Source organism: Gavia stellata, chromosome 6 (assembly GCF_030936135.1).
Source record: "Gavia stellata isolate bGavSte3 chromosome 6, bGavSte3.hap2, whole genome shotgun sequence".
In the NCBI taxonomy this organism is placed as follows: domain Eukaryota; kingdom Metazoa; phylum Chordata; class Aves; order Gaviiformes; family Gaviidae; genus Gavia; species Gavia stellata.
In genome coordinates, this window is record NC_082599.1 from 25,260,100 (window position 1) to 25,279,182 (window position 19,083).

General features: G+C 36.9%; 2 protein-coding genes across 2 annotated transcripts in view; one reads left to right on the forward strand and one right to left on the reverse strand.

Annotated features, from left to right (window-relative positions):
* Positions 1 to 13,282, forward strand: part of CFAP69 (cilia and flagella associated protein 69) — a 28,210-nt gene extending 14,928 nt beyond the window's left edge. The window contains exons 14-23 of the mRNA XM_059818815.1: positions 870 to 988; positions 1,441 to 1,559; positions 2,438 to 2,519; positions 3,522 to 3,714; positions 4,342 to 4,479; positions 6,771 to 6,847; positions 7,884 to 8,078; positions 9,049 to 9,135; positions 10,839 to 10,943; positions 13,106 to 13,282. Of these exons, the coding sequence (XP_059674798.1) occupies positions 870 to 988; positions 1,441 to 1,559; positions 2,438 to 2,519; positions 3,522 to 3,714; positions 4,342 to 4,479; positions 6,771 to 6,847; positions 7,884 to 8,078; positions 9,049 to 9,135; positions 10,839 to 10,943; positions 13,106 to 13,282 (1,292 nt within the window). The remainder of the gene's footprint in view (positions 1 to 869; positions 989 to 1,440; positions 1,560 to 2,437; positions 2,520 to 3,521; positions 3,715 to 4,341; positions 4,480 to 6,770; positions 6,848 to 7,883; positions 8,079 to 9,048; positions 9,136 to 10,838; positions 10,944 to 13,105) is intronic.
* A 4,268-nt stretch (positions 13,283 to 17,550) lies between these two features.
* On the reverse strand, positions 17,551 to 18,664 carry FAM237B (family with sequence similarity 237 member B). The gene is made up of 2 exons (XM_059818264.1): positions 18,283 to 18,664; positions 17,551 to 17,576 (listed from the first exon to the last, which is right to left on the reverse strand). Exons 1-2 carry the CDS (start codon positions 18,662 to 18,664, stop codon positions 17,551 to 17,553), a joined length of 408 nt encoding a protein of 135 aa, XP_059674247.1.
* Between the last annotated feature and the right edge of the window lie 419 nt (positions 18,665 to 19,083).

Consider the following 19,083-nt stretch of genomic DNA (forward strand, 5'->3'; position numbering starts at 1 on the left):
TATTTTTATATGAATAATATTATAAAAGCAGAATAAAACTGCTTAACCACTGCTTCTGCAATTTTAGAGCATTTTCTTGTTCAGTAACACTTACCTACTGTTGCATTTGGTTTTAAGTTCCAATACACACTGGTTTAAGTTCTTTTCTTACAATAATAAAAAGTTTCCAGTACTCTCAAAGATTCCCCCTGGAAGAAACAAAATAGGTAAGATCCTTTGGAATTCAAAGAGTATGTTCTAACAGAAAGCCTAGAAATAAAAGATTTTATGTCCTCAGTTGAAAGTTGAACTCCAGTGAAAGCTCCGTGGAAACTTACAGATTTTAGTGAAAGCAAAATTAACACTATACCTTACATATCAGATTCAAGTAACTTTTCTTACTTTGGGGGAGTTCTGTGTCTGAATGTCCTCTTTCACGTAGTGGTTCCAGGGCTGATTTTCTCAGCCGTGGTGGTATTTTATGTCTCTCCCACATTTCCACTGTCAGTACAAATGTTTGTGAGGCTGTACAGTAGAGCAAATCAGTACGTTCGTTGCCTTTTTCTAAGAGTTCCTTAATTCAGATCAGTTCCCTGAATTCATTACACTGGCACGATACACAGGGCAGCACAGAGACTGAACAAGGAAGAAGTCAGTGCAAGCTGCTATCATTAACACCGTCACCAAAAGTAAAGTCCATGAAATTACAGCATCAGAGTGCTGCACTTCTGTAAGCTATTATAAAACACAGGAGATAAAAGTGAACAGCATAAGTAGATGCCTTTAAAAATCCCTTGGTGTAAATTCGATTTTTTTAAAAATCAGCAGCTGTAATATAATTCTGACTTGTGAATAGGACATTCACACATATAAAATATATTCATTTGTAGACATCCTAAAGTATGCAGCAAACAAATCTAAAGAGAAAGAAGATGCCATTCTACTGGAAATTCAAGCTGATATATTATTTCTTTTGTCTGCTCTCTGTGAAAATGATCTCCACAGAAAGGTATGCATCTTTCTACCTCATACTGTGCAGAAAATGTTAAAACATGGTATAGTTTCATTTAAAGGATACTGCTTTTTTTTATTTTATTCAAAAGCAGATGTCAGCTGTAGTTCCTCACTAACACTCAGGTCTGATAGCTGGTTTCTGTGACAGTTGAAATGCAAAATGACTCAGAAGTCCACTAGGAAGTGTCTCACCTATTTAATTGCTAATTTACGTGATTTTTAAATGAATACATGAAAGTGTGTTAGCGAATGAGATTAGCAGTTTGGAAAAACTGAGAATCTCTTTTTCTTATGTATATCATAAGGAATATATCCTGCTCTAACAAGTGGAACGAATTTATTACAATTAAATATTTAAATTCTTCCATTTCCTCTGTATTTTTTTATATGTAGCTATTTAGTAAATATTATTTGAGAAACATATTGCTTTAATTAACATTTCAACAGGAACTCTTCAGCTATGAAGGAGTGGATATACTTATCCCATTCATTCAGATGGATCCAAAGATGTTATATAGTGGATTAGGCCACAATTACCTCCTCTTCAGTGCACTTGACTGCTTGTGGTTAGTAAAGTATTTTAGCAGCAGTAACTCTTAAAAATGTCAAGTCTTATATTTTTTAGGTGTGCAATACTATGGCCTTTCTCTACACATATAGGCTTCTCTTGTATTTAAAATGTAAAAAATCCTTCATACAATTTGACTAACTAAAAATGGTCCAAAATAGATGGAATATTCTGCATGTATTCTCTTCTAAATAGGGGTTCAGTATGACAACCTAACTCCCCACACAGACTTACCTCCTGACATGCAGAGTTACCTAAGGCTTTCTGAGAGAGATGTATGGTTAGAGTCTGTAAATAATTTCAGAGAAGTAAACAGAGGGCAAGAATAAACCAATATTAGCTAAAAACTGTGTAAGCATAAGAAGAAGTGTTTGTAAACTGACTATATTGGAATAGAAATATTTTGAAGATTGCTGTCAGAGAATGCCAATACATAGAAGGCTAACCACAAGTTCATTTGTTTTAAGGCAGAGGTTGGTACATTGAGAGCCAAATTATATGTTTGTCTGGGAGAAAAGACTGATGCAGCAGATCCCTTCAGTTTCTGTATTAATGACCAAAAGTTAGGAAGGAAGCAATAGCAACATGAATGCTGGTTTTATGGTAATTTTCAGCTGGAAGCAGCAAACAACTGTTGCCAAAAAAAGTCTTGTCTCTCCCCTTGATTCTGCTGGCAGAAATAGTCACACAGCCCTGCAATAAGTCAGGTCAGGGACATGATCTAGCTAAATTTTAGCCTCTTCTCTACTCCCTGAAGGTATGAAGTGTATTGCATACCAAACATATTTATGCAATTCAGTAAAATAAATTAAGATGCTTGTAGAAAGTTCAAAAGCATAAAAATGTTTCTACACAGTGAAATTATTTCTGTTTAAGGTCCTGTGTCATTGGATGTTACATTGCAGAGGATTATTTTCTTGAAAAACAGGGCATTTTTCTTCTTCTGGATTTGTTGGCAGTAGGTATTTTTATTATTGTTGTTACAGAAAGAAAAAGTAGTAAAACAACATGGAAAATTGCATTAGTTTTGTTACAGTATCTCCTAAGACTATTATAGTACTAACAAAAAGATCAGTGTGTGTAATTCCCTGAGATAAGAAGGTAATCACACACCAGGATACCTGCTCAGAAATGATTGGATGGATTTTCCATATATCTTTTTTAAAAATAAGTATTTGACAGAGGGAGTTTTAAATTTACCAAAAATACACTCTTTTTAAAAAGAAAACTCAAACTATGCTCTTACTTTGGATGACATCTCTGTTTAGAAAAGTATCTTAGTTCTTACTTCATATTGAAGTTAGTAAGAGCAGAGTTAGTATACACTTTAAGGCTTTAAAAGTTTTGATGTTTAAAGTTACTTTGTACATGTATTTTGTATGTATACCTACTTCTATGGACTTGGACATAGGGGTGGCATAGGCATTTCACCTCTCACAAAATAAGCTTGCACCTTCCTTGTTTCATTCCCTCCTCACTGTCACCAGTCATACTCCCAGCCTCCAATGCCCTTGCAGTGCAAGGCTGCAGAGCCTTCCCGGCTCTCAGCTGCTGCTAAAAGTTCTGGCCACAAAATAGAACAGGCGCTGTGTGGTACTGCTTAGCCACTGCCTTCAGAGTCCGTTTCTTACAAAAATAAATCTTGGTAGTAGTACATTCTCCAGCACGTGAGCCTGGAGGCATGCATACAAAATTTATTATGTAATTCTACACACAGGTATGCTCATCTTATATGATCCTACACTCATTCCCCTCATGTTCCTTGGTTTATGGAACTTTGCATGGCAGGATTCCAGAAACTTGAAATATTTACAAGTTTATACACCAGTTTAGTGCAAATAGTTATGATGAAAAGCTTGCAGTTACTTGATGCCATATTACACAATTTCTTTATTTTTTGAAGGTAGACGTCCTGTGTTTTGAACAGTTTAAAACATTTTTTCCTTTTCCCTTCACCAAGTTAAAGCAAAAGAACCTGTGCAATATAATTCTTGGAATCTTGGTCGAATTTTGTGACAACCCTAAAACTACCTCACACATCAGTACGTGGCGAGGGGAGAAAGATCAAACAGCAGCTAACCTTCTAATACAGTTATGGAGACAGGAGGAGTTGGAGCTAGGAGTCAAACGTGATCGATGTGGAAAGATTGTTGGTAAGTTTTATGGTGCATGTGAAACTGTGAGAAGTTCCACTGAATAAAGTAAAACAAAGACAGTATTTGCTTTTGCAGTCTGAATCCTGATGTAAGTAAATTACAGTATTTATAGCTTTATGCTGTAGTTCTTACCAAACCCAAAATACCTTTTATCATCTATTTCGCTAGATTCTGGCCACTAGATGGCATTTTCTACATTAGCTGGGAGTGAACCAGGTAATGAACAGAACCATGACTAGTATCCTGAACAGCTTTTCTAATGCTGGACATTTGAACTACTTAATTTCTTCCACAAAAGGCACTGTGTTTTGTTATATGTTGTAAAAAGAAGTAAGGAGAGTGCTGTGTTCTTGCAAATCTTTAGTCATGGTAATTAATATTTCCTGGCCCAAATTATGTTGAAATTCCTGGCCAAACTATCAAAATGATTTGCATAGTGTCCACAAAGTAAGATGGAACTGTCTTCTGTTGGAAGAGGCATCACAGAAAATACTATGTCCATAGCTGCCTGCTAAAGATCCTCATACTTCATTACACAGATAGAATTTCCTCTAAGTTTAATAGCTTTGGGAACATACTACCTCTTCATTCTTGTACTCTGGTTTTGTGTTTTGAAATTACTAGACATGAAGAGACCTATAGCCAGCAGCTTCCAGAAACAGCAAGAGGTCATCCCCATGCCTGCCAACTGTCCCAGCTTTGCCATCCTGGAAATTTCAGAAAACATACGGGCAAAACTTTATTTATTATTGTGCAAGCTAGGTAAGACAAGTGAATTGTCTTGTCAGTGTCATTATTTGTCATTATTTGTCAACTGAACTTGTTCACTGGCAATCAATAAAGTTACTATAAAAAAAAAGGTTAAAGGAAACTTTGAGATGCATCATCAACACTCTGTTATTAATAGATGTTATTAATAGATTAATAGATAGAAAGTCCTTGTGTATGGGGTTTCAAGACTTTCCCCAGTACCTTGCTGCCCCTACCATTAGGAAGAGTTTTTCTAGAATTACACCTAAGATTTTCTTGAAATTTTCTGTAATTTGTTTTCCCACACACAATATCTCTTTCACATATTTTAACATTTTTACATGTAATTCTATTTCCCTAGGTTAAGAAATACTACTTTCTGCAGATGTTACTCACAGATATAATTTTCTAGCATAACCTCTAATTATTCTCATTGCTTTTTGCTTGAGTCTTTCCAATTGGTTCACATTATTCTTGATCTGTAGTGTCCCAAAACTGAACACAGTACTCCAGCAGAAGCCTCACAGCCAAATAGAGCTACATTACTCTACTCATCTTGTAAATAAATATTCTGACATTAATATAACAATTGCTATATTCATAGTGGCATGATATTGTTTGCTCATTTGAGTTAGGATCTTGTACAGTCATCTACCATCCTGGATTTGTACAGATGACTTCCTACATTTATAATTTTTTATTTGATCTTACTGAATTAAATTCTGTGGGTTTAGATAATTTTTCAGATTGGCAAGATCAATTTGCATTCTAATCTTTTCCTTCAAAATGCTGCAGTCCCTCCTAATTCTATGTTGTTTGCACACTGAATATGAATACTCATTACACCCTTGTCTAAAAACCTAAACTGAAGTCAAGGTACGTGATAAACTCTTCCACATCCATAAGATTTCTTATCTGGCCGTAGACAAAAGCTAGTTTTTACTAATTCATGTTGGATATAAATGTTTTCACTGTTACCATTTAGCTGCATAAACATTAGTTGTTTAATTATTTCTTTCAGTCTTTTTTCAGGAACTGAACTGAACCAATATTCTCTGGCTTGTCCTTTTCCCCTTTTAAAAACAGGCATTATGTTTGGTTTTTCACATCCATCCTCCACAGGTTCAAAGATGATCAGTAATTGTTATGAGATTGCTTCAACCAGTTCCCTGGGTAACCTAGAGAACCAACTAGTTTGAAAACATCCTTAGTTTCTCTAATAAACTATAGTTCTTCCTCTGTTTTAATCCAGCTTCTTACTAATTTTTATTAGTGTTAATTATGTTAAATTTTGGATCACAGGTAAATGCTTTATTAAAGCAAAAAGGCATGAGATTTTGTTCCAGCTTTCTCCTATATTCACACATACCTCTTAGTTAGTTGTAATGTCTCCTGTGAAGTACTGAAATGACGTGAAAGTGGATAATAAAAAAATGGAAATATTTTTATAGTCTTTTCTCAGCATCTTCATCTTACTGTAGTCATGCTCCATAACAGCCTGTAACATGGTGATCTAGAAAACCAGTGTTAATTGGTCTTTATGTATTGTGGATTTTAACTTCAAAAAATGATGTAATTGTACTCTAATAGATAGATGCTATATTCCCAGTTACCCCACAGATGGTATGATGAAGTCTAGAATGAGATTTGATAGACTATATACTTGATTTTTAAAAAAAAACCCTACCTGTATAGTTAACATTCAGCATGCAAAAACTGAGGCATAGTCTCAACAACCATACTTCTCTACCTTATTCTTTTACATACATTGTAAACATATTTTTTAAAAGATGGAGTCATGATGCTCAAGGCATTATGCTCAAGGCTCAAGTCTATGAGATGGAGGAGACCCTCATTACACAGCTTTGAAACAAAGTACTGGTCACCCTGTAATACGATTCTCCTGTTGGCTACTTCACAGCTAAAGCAAACTATTTTTGCTGAATTGCTTCTTTAGGAACTGTGACCTGTAGACTCAACTGTTTGTCTGCTTTAACAGAAGATCAAACCCTTACCACAAAAGCGTAGCAAATGCAGTACTATCCTGGCTTTCCAAGTGATTGGAAGGTCACTGGAGCCACTCATGAGTAAAGAGTTAGTATAGAGTGAATTTATTACAGAGAAAACAGATTTTTTATCACCAAAAGCCTGCTCAGGATTAGAAGAGTGACTGACTGGTGTATGTGTAATGGAGATTTTGCATGTGATTATATAACAAATAAAATGGTGTCTTTTTTTAGAATGTTACATTTTAAGATAAAGTCATCATGCTGTTAATAGTGATGAGATTAATACTCTTTCAGGTTTTGAAAATTTACCTGGCTTGTCTGCTAAGGATTTTGTCACACTTCCTATCATACGATGTTATATAGACTTTAAAGTGAGTATTGTGGAAGAAAATATTACTACTGTATCTGTTTGCAAAAATAGCAAGTATATCTCAGGATACAACAAACAAATAACCCTTCAAAAGCTGTCACCTATGTTACAAGTCACCTATAGTTTCACAGAGAGTGTAAGCCAGTATTTACCATCAAAAGAAACAATCCCACCTCTATCACTGCAGCACTCCCCAGACTCTTCCGTTATACTGCTACAAATGCTTGTAACTGCATAGAAAATAAGACTAGGAACCAATGCTAGTTAAAAGTAACTCGGAAAAAAATAGTTTTAACTGTTTGCCAGCTCAAGAAACAGGAATGTGCCAGGATGGGAGTAAGAAATTGGGGAAGGGCTGGAGAGTAGGACTGCCTCTTTGTGCAATAAGGTCAGTTTAGCGGGGAGCGGTTTGCTCTTAAAAATGACATTAAATACACAATCTGACAAAGGTTTTTGTCTGCTTTCCCATCTTTGTCCCCACATGCAGTATCCACCCATATTGTCTAAAGTTAAGAATGATGTTCCGATAGGAAAGAATAACAGGATAACAAGCTTTGTGGGAGCCATCCTGCTCAAAAGATGCTTCAGTTTATGCCAATTTTCTGCTTAGGAACAAAGTCTGTGAGAGATTGAAGTGTTCAGGAACTAGCAAGACTTGATCTTTAGTTGATAATTCCAGCTTCCGTTTATGTCTCATGTTTCAATTTGCTATGACAATGTGCGCAATCTGAAATTTTAAGAAGCAGCCAGTAGGACACAACACTTCCCTCTTGTAATTTGGTATCTTGTAGCTATCTGTATTTCTTCTGAGTTTCTGTAGTTATCAGCGTTCCTGTTACTGCCCTGTGGAGTCAAGCTTGGGCTTGGGAAGGCTTAGGGAGGATTATCATGAATGAATATGGCATAGCATTACTGAAGTCTAACCTTGCATAAAAATTCTGGGAAGTAAAACAACAATAAGAGATTGTTGCTCTACTATATTTTGAATAATTGGAACTGATAAATATCAAATAGTGTGGTGTGTGTTTCACACACAGGTTGGAGAAGTTTGGAGTGAACTGTGTGCAGAACTAAAAGAAGAGTTCAGGCCTATTGCATCAGATGAGGAAGCCTTGAAAGTTATTTCAGAGATATCAGAAGATACTGGAAGAATGGTTGCTGCTCTGCAGACTGAAGTGCTTGAAGGTCAACATCACCAAGAAATCCAAGAGGAGGAAAAAACATATACAAAGGTGAAACAAGGAGTATTTAAAAAAGTAAAGCCCATGTAAAGCTTTTTTTGTCAAATTATATGAAGATTTTCTTATGTTGAGAATTCTGTATGTGTACACTGCTTGAAGATATTTTAATCTGTCTCAGCAGTAAAATTTTAACTTCAAATTAAATTAGGTTAACCTCAGTTCTCCCAATTTCTATAATTTTGCCAATATTTAGAGTAACATGAAAAAATGAAGTATCATCAGTGATGCATCAGCAATGGTGTAATGAGAAATGATCATTGTGTTACTATGAGTTGCACCTGTGTTCATCTATAGAAAATAACAATTTGAAGTACCTATTACAACTAAATCGGCTTCTTAAAATGAAACATAACCCTCTGTTATAAGCTCCTTTGTCTGAATATTCACAGAGCCCTATTACTTCACAAAGTAGGCCTTTGTGCTTCCCAGCATGCTGAGAGTGAGCAAGTATAGACATTTTCCAGCTTTGATTATAAGACAAGCATTTGGCAGTTTTGCTCATCTGCTGTCTCCTCCTCCCCTGCTTTCTGAGAAGATCAGTTGGTCCAGTTGTCTAAAATCTCATGCTACTGTTTTTGAGGGATTGTCATGCATTATGATGCCTGCACTTTCGTCACCAGAACTGATTCCATCTCTGTTATTCAGCATTTGAGAGTGAGAATATACAGAAAGTATTCCTGAAAGACTTGGGGGTCTTCCAACATCCATGTTGGAAGAGGGGAAAATTTGTTTGTAGGAGAGAAGGTAAGCCTTTTTTTTTTAAAGGCAGTGCGTAAGTGAAGTCTTTAAAGGACAAGTACATTACTACAACATTATTATCCAATCTCAAGTGAGAGGGATGAGCTAAGGTAACCAAAGGGGCATAGGTGAACACTCTATCCAAACAGCACAAGCAAAGAATTCAGGAAAACTCATGACAATAGGATTGTGTTGCATCTTGTAAATCTCATTTATATTACAGATCCAAACTATCCATAAGCAGAGAGAAAAGGTAAATAAATCTTGGGAAAATTTCTTGACTCGGACATCCAACTATGAGGCATTGAAGGTAAGAAATCTGAGTGATGGAGCAAAATTTACATTCACGGTGTAGTTATAATAATTGGGAAGTTCCAAACACATTTCTTAATGAATTACGAGGATATTCAAGTAGAAGTTATAGTAAATGTTATATTCACACAGATATAGAAGAATGAACCATAAGATGTATCTACACAATCTTTGATTCTTCTGCTCTTCTATGATGCTATGATTCTATGATTTGCTCTTCTGATTACAGTTACACTCACAAATTCAGGATCAACATTGTTTATGCACTTGCAATTAGGGGCGTGTGTCCGCGCGTGTGTGTGTGTATATATATGTATATTTGTCCTGAAACTGTTGAAACTAAAAGTCTAGTCATTCTTTATTTTTTCTAATACTTCATTCCCTGTTTTTAATACAGCAGACATCTTTCAAGATGGGAAATATTTTATGATGAAAGGAGTTTCTTTTAGCAATATTTGCGCTTTTCCAAAAGAACATAAAAAATATTAGAGTCCTGGTTAAGCGACCAGACTAAGTTGCAGAATGAATGAAATCAGACTTAAAAGAAATGCTTTGGCAGCTGAATTTAATTTTTCTTCATTTCCCAAAGGAGAGGCAAAAGAGAACAATTTTCTTCACATGCAAGCACCTCACTGGCCTGTGGTAAAGATCTATGCTAGAATTAGAAATTAAAAAGGGCCAGAAAAAGAATTTTGAGAACTACAGGCTGGTTAGTTTCAACTGAGTCCCTGGAAAGCTGTTTTATGCACATGAGACAAGAAGGTGATTGGAAATGGCTGTCATGGATTTACCAAGGAGAAATCATGCCTTGCCAACATGGTTGCCTTTTGTGATAAAATTTCTAGCTCTGGAGAAGGAGGAAGATGAATGTTATTTCCTGTGGCTTTAGCAAGGTTTTCAGCACCGTCTTGTGTAGCATCGTTGTAGCCAAATTGTGGAGATATGCACTGAACTACATACAGGTGTTGTCCACTACAGCTGGACTACAAGTTGGATTAAAAACTGGCTGTACTGATAGGCTCAAAGGAGAGTGGTCAGTGATTAAAGTTTAACTAGCAGTCAGTTTTGAGTGATATTCCTCAGACTTAATTATAGGGTTGATACTGTTTATCATTTTCATTAATTACTTGGATATTGGATCAGTATGCAACCTTACCACGTTCATGCATGACAATGAGCTGCAGAAAGCAATCCATAAGCTGGGAGGTAGTGTTGCTATTCAGAAGGACCTTGACAAGCTGGAGGGATGGGCTGACCAAAAGCTCATGCAGTTCAGGAAAAGAAAATGTGAAGTCATGCTTCTGGGGTGTATTAAAGTTGTCATGCGTCAGAACAGCCTGGGGACTGACTGGCTATGTAGATGTGTACTATGTATGGGGTGACAAGCTGAACGTGAGGCAGCAGTGTGCTCTTGTGGTGATGAAGGCTAACAGCATATATGGCTACATTAGAAAGAATACAGCCTGCAGGTCGTAGTGATTATTCCCTTCTCGCCCCTGTGAAGCTATGTCCATTTATTCTGTCTTCAGGTCCCCAGTACAAAAGACAGTCACAAACCAGAGGGAGGGTACTTACAATTAAAGGCCAATAGAATTATCACTGCATTTATTTTGTCATTTTGTTTGTATATTTTCTAACAAGTGCAAATGATATGATTCATTCTGATTAAAACAATTTTGCCTTTTTTCTGACTATCTTTAGAAAGCAAAAAGGTTTCAGGAAAAATCAATAGAGACTTCCAGATTTAAATTGAAGACTCAAAACGGAGCAGTCCATTCTACCAATATTAAAGGCCTTGGTACAACAGTAAGTAATCTCCAATAATACTGTTTTATTTTCATTAATGTGTAAGTGGTTTGGGGTTTATTCTCGCTATATATGTGCTGCTGCTTACTGTTTCTTTAATAATGTTGACAAGCTCCCCTTCTGACATATCATTGGTAGTTGGCCAGAATGAGATTCAAATCTGCAAATTACTCATAGAAAGTGTAGGCAAGATGATCCGTATGCTACTTGACATGTACCTCTTGTGGGACAGCTTTTCATGAAAACCTCGCCAAGGTCAAGACCTCCTTCATTTATTGTTGGGTAAATCTGTGCGATCCCTAATATGTCGGTAGACATGTCCTTTGTCAGTAAACGTGTTCCTGACTGTCTGCAAATAAGCCACGTGTGGGACAGCTTTTCATGAAAACCTTGCCGAGGGCAAGACCTCCTTCATTTATTGTTGGGTAAATCTGCGATCCCTAATAAGTCGGTAGACATGTCCTTTGTCAGTAAACGTGTTCCGGACTGTCTGCAAATAAGCCACTCATTGCATCTGCAGAAAAGATTTTTTTTCTCATTTCTATCAGTTAATTGAAGTGTGAGAAAATAAAAGCCATTGTAAAGATCTTATTCGGGCATAATAGCATATTTAGATGTTGAGTTTTGACAAGCTGCGGTAAGACAGGGGAGAATCTCCATTCCAGTCAGTAACTGCTTTTGAGCTAGCTGGACGATTTCTGTGTAAGCATCACAGCTAAGGGGGATTTTAGGGGGAGGGATAGCTTCTTGGTTGCTTATAAGTTACTCTTACACATAAGGAGAAACAAGGAAGAAAAAACATGAGGTGCTGTTTTCAAACTTGCACAACGGCAAGAGATTGTATTATCATGGGCTCTCTGGCATGAATGAGTAATGACAACTAAGGTGGCTGCATCCTGAAAAAGAAAAGAGGCAGTTTATGTTTGATGTGATGAAGAAAGGAGGAGCTTAATAGGAGGCAAGGGGATGGTCTCAGAGTGCTGGACTAGGATTTTTATCAAATTATCTTTGCCTAAACTTATGAAAGATACGGAGGGACACATCTGTGAATGCAAGACAAAGTGGGCTGGAAAAACGATTTACAATTTAGTCACGTGCATACATCAGTGAGACTGTTAACCAGGAATATTTCGCAGAAAGTATCTGAAACATTTAGATAGAAACATGAGTATTCTGGAAATTATTAGTAGAAATACATTGTTAGATTTTATTTTAAAGACTTGGACCTCAAACCAAGATTATTTATTTCTTTGGAGAGAGAGGATTTAACAAAATATCTGCATGGTTCTATAATCAATATTTCAACAAATGTAGACAAAAGGAAAAGGTTAGTCCATTTTGCAGAATAAGTGTATTAAGAAGACAAACACATCAGCAATATCAGATAAAATTCCTTGGGTACATTGCTTAGAAGCATTGCAAATGACAGATATGGTTGGCAATTTTTTTCATGGAACAATCTTCTTCCCTCCTCTCTGCCAAACATCCTTAGTAGGAAGAGATGAAAATTAAGCCAAGATGGTCGTTGCAAACCAGTCAAGGTCAAGTAATCAAACATGTGAACCACATGCACTCAAAAGAGTTGCATTGTTTGTTTTAGTAGGTCATGGTTAGAAGATAGAGGTGTCACTCAGGGATTTTTATTCAAAGACCTGAACCTATTCAGTGTAATAGTAATGAGACCAGAAAGTTTATCTCTCTTTCAGCCTTGGAGTTTTCCTGGAGCAGTAGTTATAGGCAATTGGATTCTGAGAGAAACAGGGTCTATTCCCTTTTTTCCCTTTGAAGTATTAATGCATAGTGAAATTCTGAGGACAAAAGCTGTGGCTGATATTATATACCAATCCAAATAACATTGCACAACAAACTTCTATTGTAATAAAGGCGAGATTTTCTTTTCCTCTATTTGTAAGATCAGACATGAAGGCAGAAAAGCACAGTACATAAAGGTACCTGCTGAAAAAACACTCTGTCATTTCCTTTTTATTGATGGGAACAGTTTGTGAACTTAGTATAAAGGATAGTTTGAGTGGACCTCGGAAACCTCAGCATGCATCTCCACCAGCTGAATAATATTTTTGAAAGACAGTTCATGATTTAACTCTCATCTCATTTTAAATGCTAACATGAATGTCAAACAATGCATTTACTTTGTTTTTCAGATTGGATCTGGTCGCTTAGTAACTGTCGAAAGTACACCTCCTCAATTAATTGGAGGGCCACTGGCTGTTACAGACCTTGCTCTTAGAAAGCCCTCTGTTTGTGAAGGAGCCTTAAAAAAGATAAAAAGAGTTAAAACGCTGGACTCAGTCAAGAAAGATTCGGTACCTGTAGAATAGAGAGTGGTCTGAACAGTGCTTTTAATATTTTTATTAACTGTATGTATATTTTTAGATACAAGATAAAATCTGTTTGTAATGCTTTGATGAATTGCATAGAACATCTTGAGAGCAAAATTATATTTTGTCTTAACTAATATAAACATGGGGATGATTTATTAATAAAGTGCCCCATACAGTATGGTACAAAGGTATGTTGAGTCTAGTAATTTTGTGTGCTAGTGTTGGGTTACGCTGATCCACTATCAGTGGATCCGCTATTTAGATTTCCATCTCTTGTTGACACATTCCACACATTGCAGTTCAAGTATCTCTTTCTTTGAGCAGGGTGATGAACATAAACACATTCAGTTCTTCATTCTCCTGGATACCGTACCCACATGGTTTTTGTGCAAGTCCATTTTGTTTCTTGAATTGCCGCCTTTAGCATTAGGACTTCTGACTTCTGTTCTCTCAGTTTTCATCTAAAGACTCACTAAGAAGCTTGTCTGTGGCAACATTTTCTCCGAGCCTGTTGGAGAGACATGCTGAAATGTCCTCCTTCGCATGGGTTTCTCACAGCTCTTGAACTGATCTTACTATTCTAATTATTTCTTGGGTTATTGCCCATATTGTCTCCAATAAGAACTGATCCTCTTCCACCCTAGTACCTCTAGAATACCAACACAAACTTGTGAGCAGCAGACCTTTTTGGAGATGACTCACCTTCTAAAGCTATTGTCTCCTTTCCTAGCTTGGGGAAACCCAGAATTTGCTATATTACAATAGAGCAAGATTCCCTGAGGCTGTAACTTCATTTTAAAACCAGTTGCTATCCAGTGCTATGGCATAAATTGCTGTGACATTGCAAGGGGTTCTGTGACATACAAGCTCTGGCACGTAGTCTGTCACTTTTGCCTGGAAGCAATATTTTGAGAAGAGTACAAGCTTTCACTTTGTTAAATGCCAACTTGAAAAATGGAAATAAATTTGAGCTAAGCAGGTAGAACTTAATTTCTAACTCCCTTTTTTACTTCCTGGATAGGGAAGGGGTAGGGGGAGGTGTGTGTGTGTATAAGCATTTCTTAAAAATCTGTTTGTCTCTGTAACAAGACATAGCAGTGCTGGCATTAAAAATGAAGGTAGAGATTTTTGTTTAAAAATTTTCTACTTAAATTCTATAAAAAGGAGAACCCGAAGAAAATAATTAAATAAAACAAAACAGCCAATGAAATGGTACTAAAACTTTAGAGAAATCTCCATGTGTTTAGTTTCCAAAGACTAGAAGCATTTTCTGATGGGCAGGTCTGTTAAACATTACATTGTAGAGTAAGACAGTCACCTAGTACTTAAAGCTAGAGAAATTAAATCAAGCTATGTTAATTTAATTTAATTTTTATGCTGGCCGTTTGCTAACTGATAATTTTTAAGTATAATCTGGTTTCCTTAAGACATTTTTTCCCAAAATTATCTGCACAAAGTTTGTTTTATTAGAAAAGCCTGTATATGTATTTCTTGCCTGCCTGCAAGAAAGGAAAGCTAAGGTATATAGAGATTATCTAACTGAAGTCCTCTGTGTCAAGTAAAATCTTGCTCATTTATTTATGTTTATATTTCTCTGACAACTCTTCAGCAGCTATGCTGCTTTATTACTGGTTTAGAGAATGTGGAAAATATATCTACACACTGGGGCCATGAAAAGTATGCTCCATTGTCGTTTCACTATTAAAACCAAACAATAAATATTTGATTAGGAAAGCAAAGACTGTGACATATAGTTTCTTTATATGCTTGCATATATGTGAATGTGTGGGTGTCATTACTACCAGCAGCAAGGCACTGGCCCATTTTTTCCAAAAAATCCCTGCAGAACTCATGTAAGTCCTTCCAATTTCTGAGCAAAAGCTACAGCAGTACAGTGTAGCCAAGGTATGGCTATAAAAGATCTTTTAACTGGAAATCAGTTTATACTTACGCTTATGTAAAAACTTTAAATCAGGCACAAAGTGAGCTCCACAGCATTCCTCCCCCAACTGAATTGTGTTTCTGCTACAGACACTCTGATGTTGCAGGCAAGTAGCTGCAAATGCTCTTGTTAATTGTAATAAAGACTGCAGAAGGAAGGGGACAGAATTTCCCAAAACGCTTACATTTATACTTCATAAATGAACACTAACACAAGGCTTCACAGCAGCATAGACAGCATTTGATTTTGGCAGCCAGCCATGACCATGGTCTGGCTGGGAGGGGTGGCGAGGGGGGCAGAGCCAAGAAAACTGGACTTGCTGTTCCTGCTGTAACCCAGGGATGGAAAGAGAGGGAGTGCTGAGTGCTGGTGGAGTAAAAGATCATCCCACTCACTATTAATCCCTCTTCTGGAGACCTCAGGAGTAGCCAGCTGGCTTTCCATGGCTCTGTCATAGACAAAACGGGTATGTCCACCTGGAATTTGTTTTGCTGCTGCTGCTTAGGGTGCTGTGTTCTGTTGTTCACAACCACCTGCCCCTTTGGCAGACACTGCAGGGAGACCGTAGCAATAGATTGTTCAAGCATTCTGGAGCCAATTATGGTAGATGCTAAGCACCTTTGTCTCCTATAGAAAACTAATTAAAACGAAGACTTACAGTCTGAGGAAAGATGGAGCTTTTAAAACTGCATAGGATACCTTGCTCTGGCATTCAATTAAAAGATCACTAATATAGGAAACATTACCTTTAATATGTTATTATAGTTTTACATTTCTGTAGATGATGAATAAAATTATTTGTAGGTGTGAACAAGGGGAATTTATGTATCTGGTTTATGACAGTTAAAACACTTCATTTGTTGCAAGTGTAATACAATACACAGCTTTATAAACTGGTTATTGCTGGAACAGATTAGACGATGGCTCTCAAATAGCTGCTCATCATGATGTATCAGTTCCTGAAACTGCTGGGTCTGTGTGTGTCATGACTCCCTCTATTTGCCCAAAAAAGAACGTGTATTTAAAATATTTTTTCTATCAGGAACTTACAGTGATATTCATGGGTAAGAGAAGTTCCTCATTACTTGTGTACCCTCTCCAGAATACTGTAGGAGAAATACTTTAGAAGATGCAGTTCAATATTGTATTTACCTAAATGAACATTTACAAATCTATGAGAATTGCTGGATGTTTTACGAACCATGTATGAGCTAGGCATTATCTGGGATGGATTTCTTGTTACTTATGAAGGTTTATATGCTGTTACTGTGTAAGTAATGTTTCCTACAATAATTAAACACAGTTGGGATATCTTAAAAGGCTAGAACACAACAGGGACTCAACAAGCTGCACTGCCCAAGGAGTAAAGCAGAGAATAGTCAGCATCTCTGAGTGTTCCCATTTGTTCTCAGGCTTTCTGTGCTCAGGAAAAATGGATTAACTGGACAGCTAATCTCCCTGAATGAGCTTACCCATGCTGGATGGTTTCTTACAATGGGAGCAGTAGTCAAGCCAGTCTCTCTCTTTCAAACCACTTGATGCATGGGTCTCTTCTCAACTATGATGTTGCCTGCTATGACAGGGATGGACTGTATCACTTTATTTACCTGTATGAATATGTAAATAAAGAGCAGTCTTGTGTAAAGTACTGTTCTTAATGTAATGTAGTAGTGGTTTGGCAAATAACATGCTAATAGACAAGAAAAATACTACTATTCAGACCTTGCTGCATAGAAAAATATTTTAATTAATCCATAGCCTAAACTAAGCAGTGATAAAATACAAAGTTTTGACTGCACAGAACATTACAATGAGCATAATCCTTCCCTTTAGCTTGATGTCACACTTCTTTGCAATTCTTAAAAGTAAAGTTGACTGTATGTGCAAGGCACAGTATAAAATATGTTCGTTGACATTTTCTCCATTGCTTAACATATAAAAATATATTGGGTTTCCATCAAAATTAACTTTCAAAAAAGTGAATTATTGGAAAAGATGAGCTTCTACAAAAATACAACACTAGTTCAAACTTACAAGCTTACCTGAGAGAACAAAGGTGTTGACGCAAAACACAAAAGCATTCACACATGCAGTGGGAAAAAGGCAACCCTGGTAGATTGCAAGACAGGAAAGCAAAAGTGACAATGTGGGAGCTCATGTACTTATCAGTTTAGCAGTGATTAAGTACTCTATACAGAGGGGAAAAAAAAGGTTGAACCATGCCAATGGATTTGTCTAAGCATCTACAGTATATGCTGTGCTTTTGTGCTCCTTCATTTTGATGTTGCCTTGCTGAGGTATCTTCATTTTCTCCCCTTTTGGCCTAAAATGGGTTGGTGAAAGCGGACCCTGCAAGATTATGAAAGAAAGGTAGTTATTTTCCAAGTAGTATGGTTAGGAATGCTAAGATAAAATGATCTCCATGTTCGGTCGGGAAACTTAAAACATCTGACTGGGTACATCAGAAAAAAGTCTATTGCCGAGGGGGAAGGAAGCACACAGATCTAGGATTGGTTAATAAGATACAAAGCCAGTCACCTATATCATCTCAGTTCAGACTCATCCCAGACCACGATGGCCAGACTTTGTCACTGTTTGATGATTCACAGTGACCACGAGATCACATTATGTGTCAATAGTTTTAATGGGAAGAACAGGGTTCAAGCGGTCAAGGATTTGAGCTTCCCTTCTCACAGAGGGATGATTCCCCAAAGTCGAGACTGAAGTCCAAATACCAGGAAACTTTTAGTATTGTAATGTCATTTATATGCACACAGTGGTAAACAGAGAATGCAGCATCCATTTCCACACAATCCCACATGCAGACAGGACATTTTTTATACTTCATTAGATATAGAAATGTAGTACCCTAACTACTTTTGACTCCCGTATTGTGAAAGTAGCTACCATTGAAAGATGCAAATACTTTCGACAAGTAGAGACAGAAGACTGGAAATGACTGTATTGAGTTGTCTAGACAATCAAAGATGAGGATGGAACAGTGGTTCAGTTTAATGTTAGTACATAACAGACTAACACCATACCCTGTAGTTACCTTCTAAAGTTCTATGCGAGTATGTGGAAGAATATTTGGGAGACATTAATTGTCTTCTGCCCATTCCATGGGATCTTGAGAGCACACAGTCTACATACATATCCCAGAAGTTCTGGGCTAAATCATTGAAGAGTTCATTGTGCTTGGGCTTAGGGGATTCCTTAAGGAACATCATGAAGTCCCAGAGAGCAATGACCGTATCTGCTACCTTGAGTTTCTTCATTTCCACCAGCCCATGGGATGACACCTCCCAGCACTGATGGTCAATCTGACCCAGGCTTGGAGGAGTTTCTTTTGGATAGTCTAGATTGGCATAAACCAAATTCAGTATCAATATACAGCCCAGCTGAAGATACCACCTTCTTTTCCATACAAATTCCATACTCCAAGAAGACACCTGAAAGAAAGTGTATAAAAATCACAGTGATTCTGCCATTATGTAGTTCATTCTCACATAACTTTCAAGGATACCTCAAGAGAAGATTTATGCTTTGTGGTTCTGCATAATACTTAATTCTTACAGAACAGTATCTCTTATCAAACCATGGAATAAATGCCAGTTAGTGAACCCTAATGCTGGAGCTAGGGTTGCACCTAGAAATTGTTAATGCTGTTTAGAACATGAAAACCTGAAGCAGAAAGTTTGAAGTGATTGTAGCCTATGTCAGAACTCATCCTTGAGCTCAGGACTTCTTCCCTTAAAGTCCTGTGCTTAGATCATCAGTAAAATCAGATTAATAGCAGATGCTGAAAGAATCCTAGTGATATTCTATTATAAATGATTGCAAAAAAGTAAGAGTT

Bases quoted from the DNA above. Each gene is read 5' to 3' on its own strand.
- FAM237B (XM_059818264.1), bottom strand. From the start codon at position 18,664: ATGGAATTTGTATGGAAAAGAAGGTGGTATCTTCAGCTGGGCTGTATA. The intron at 17,577-18,282 runs GTAACTACAGGG...ATAATCTTGCAG, and splicing joins CTCGCATAGAACTTTAGAAG to GGTCCGCTTTCACCAACCCA.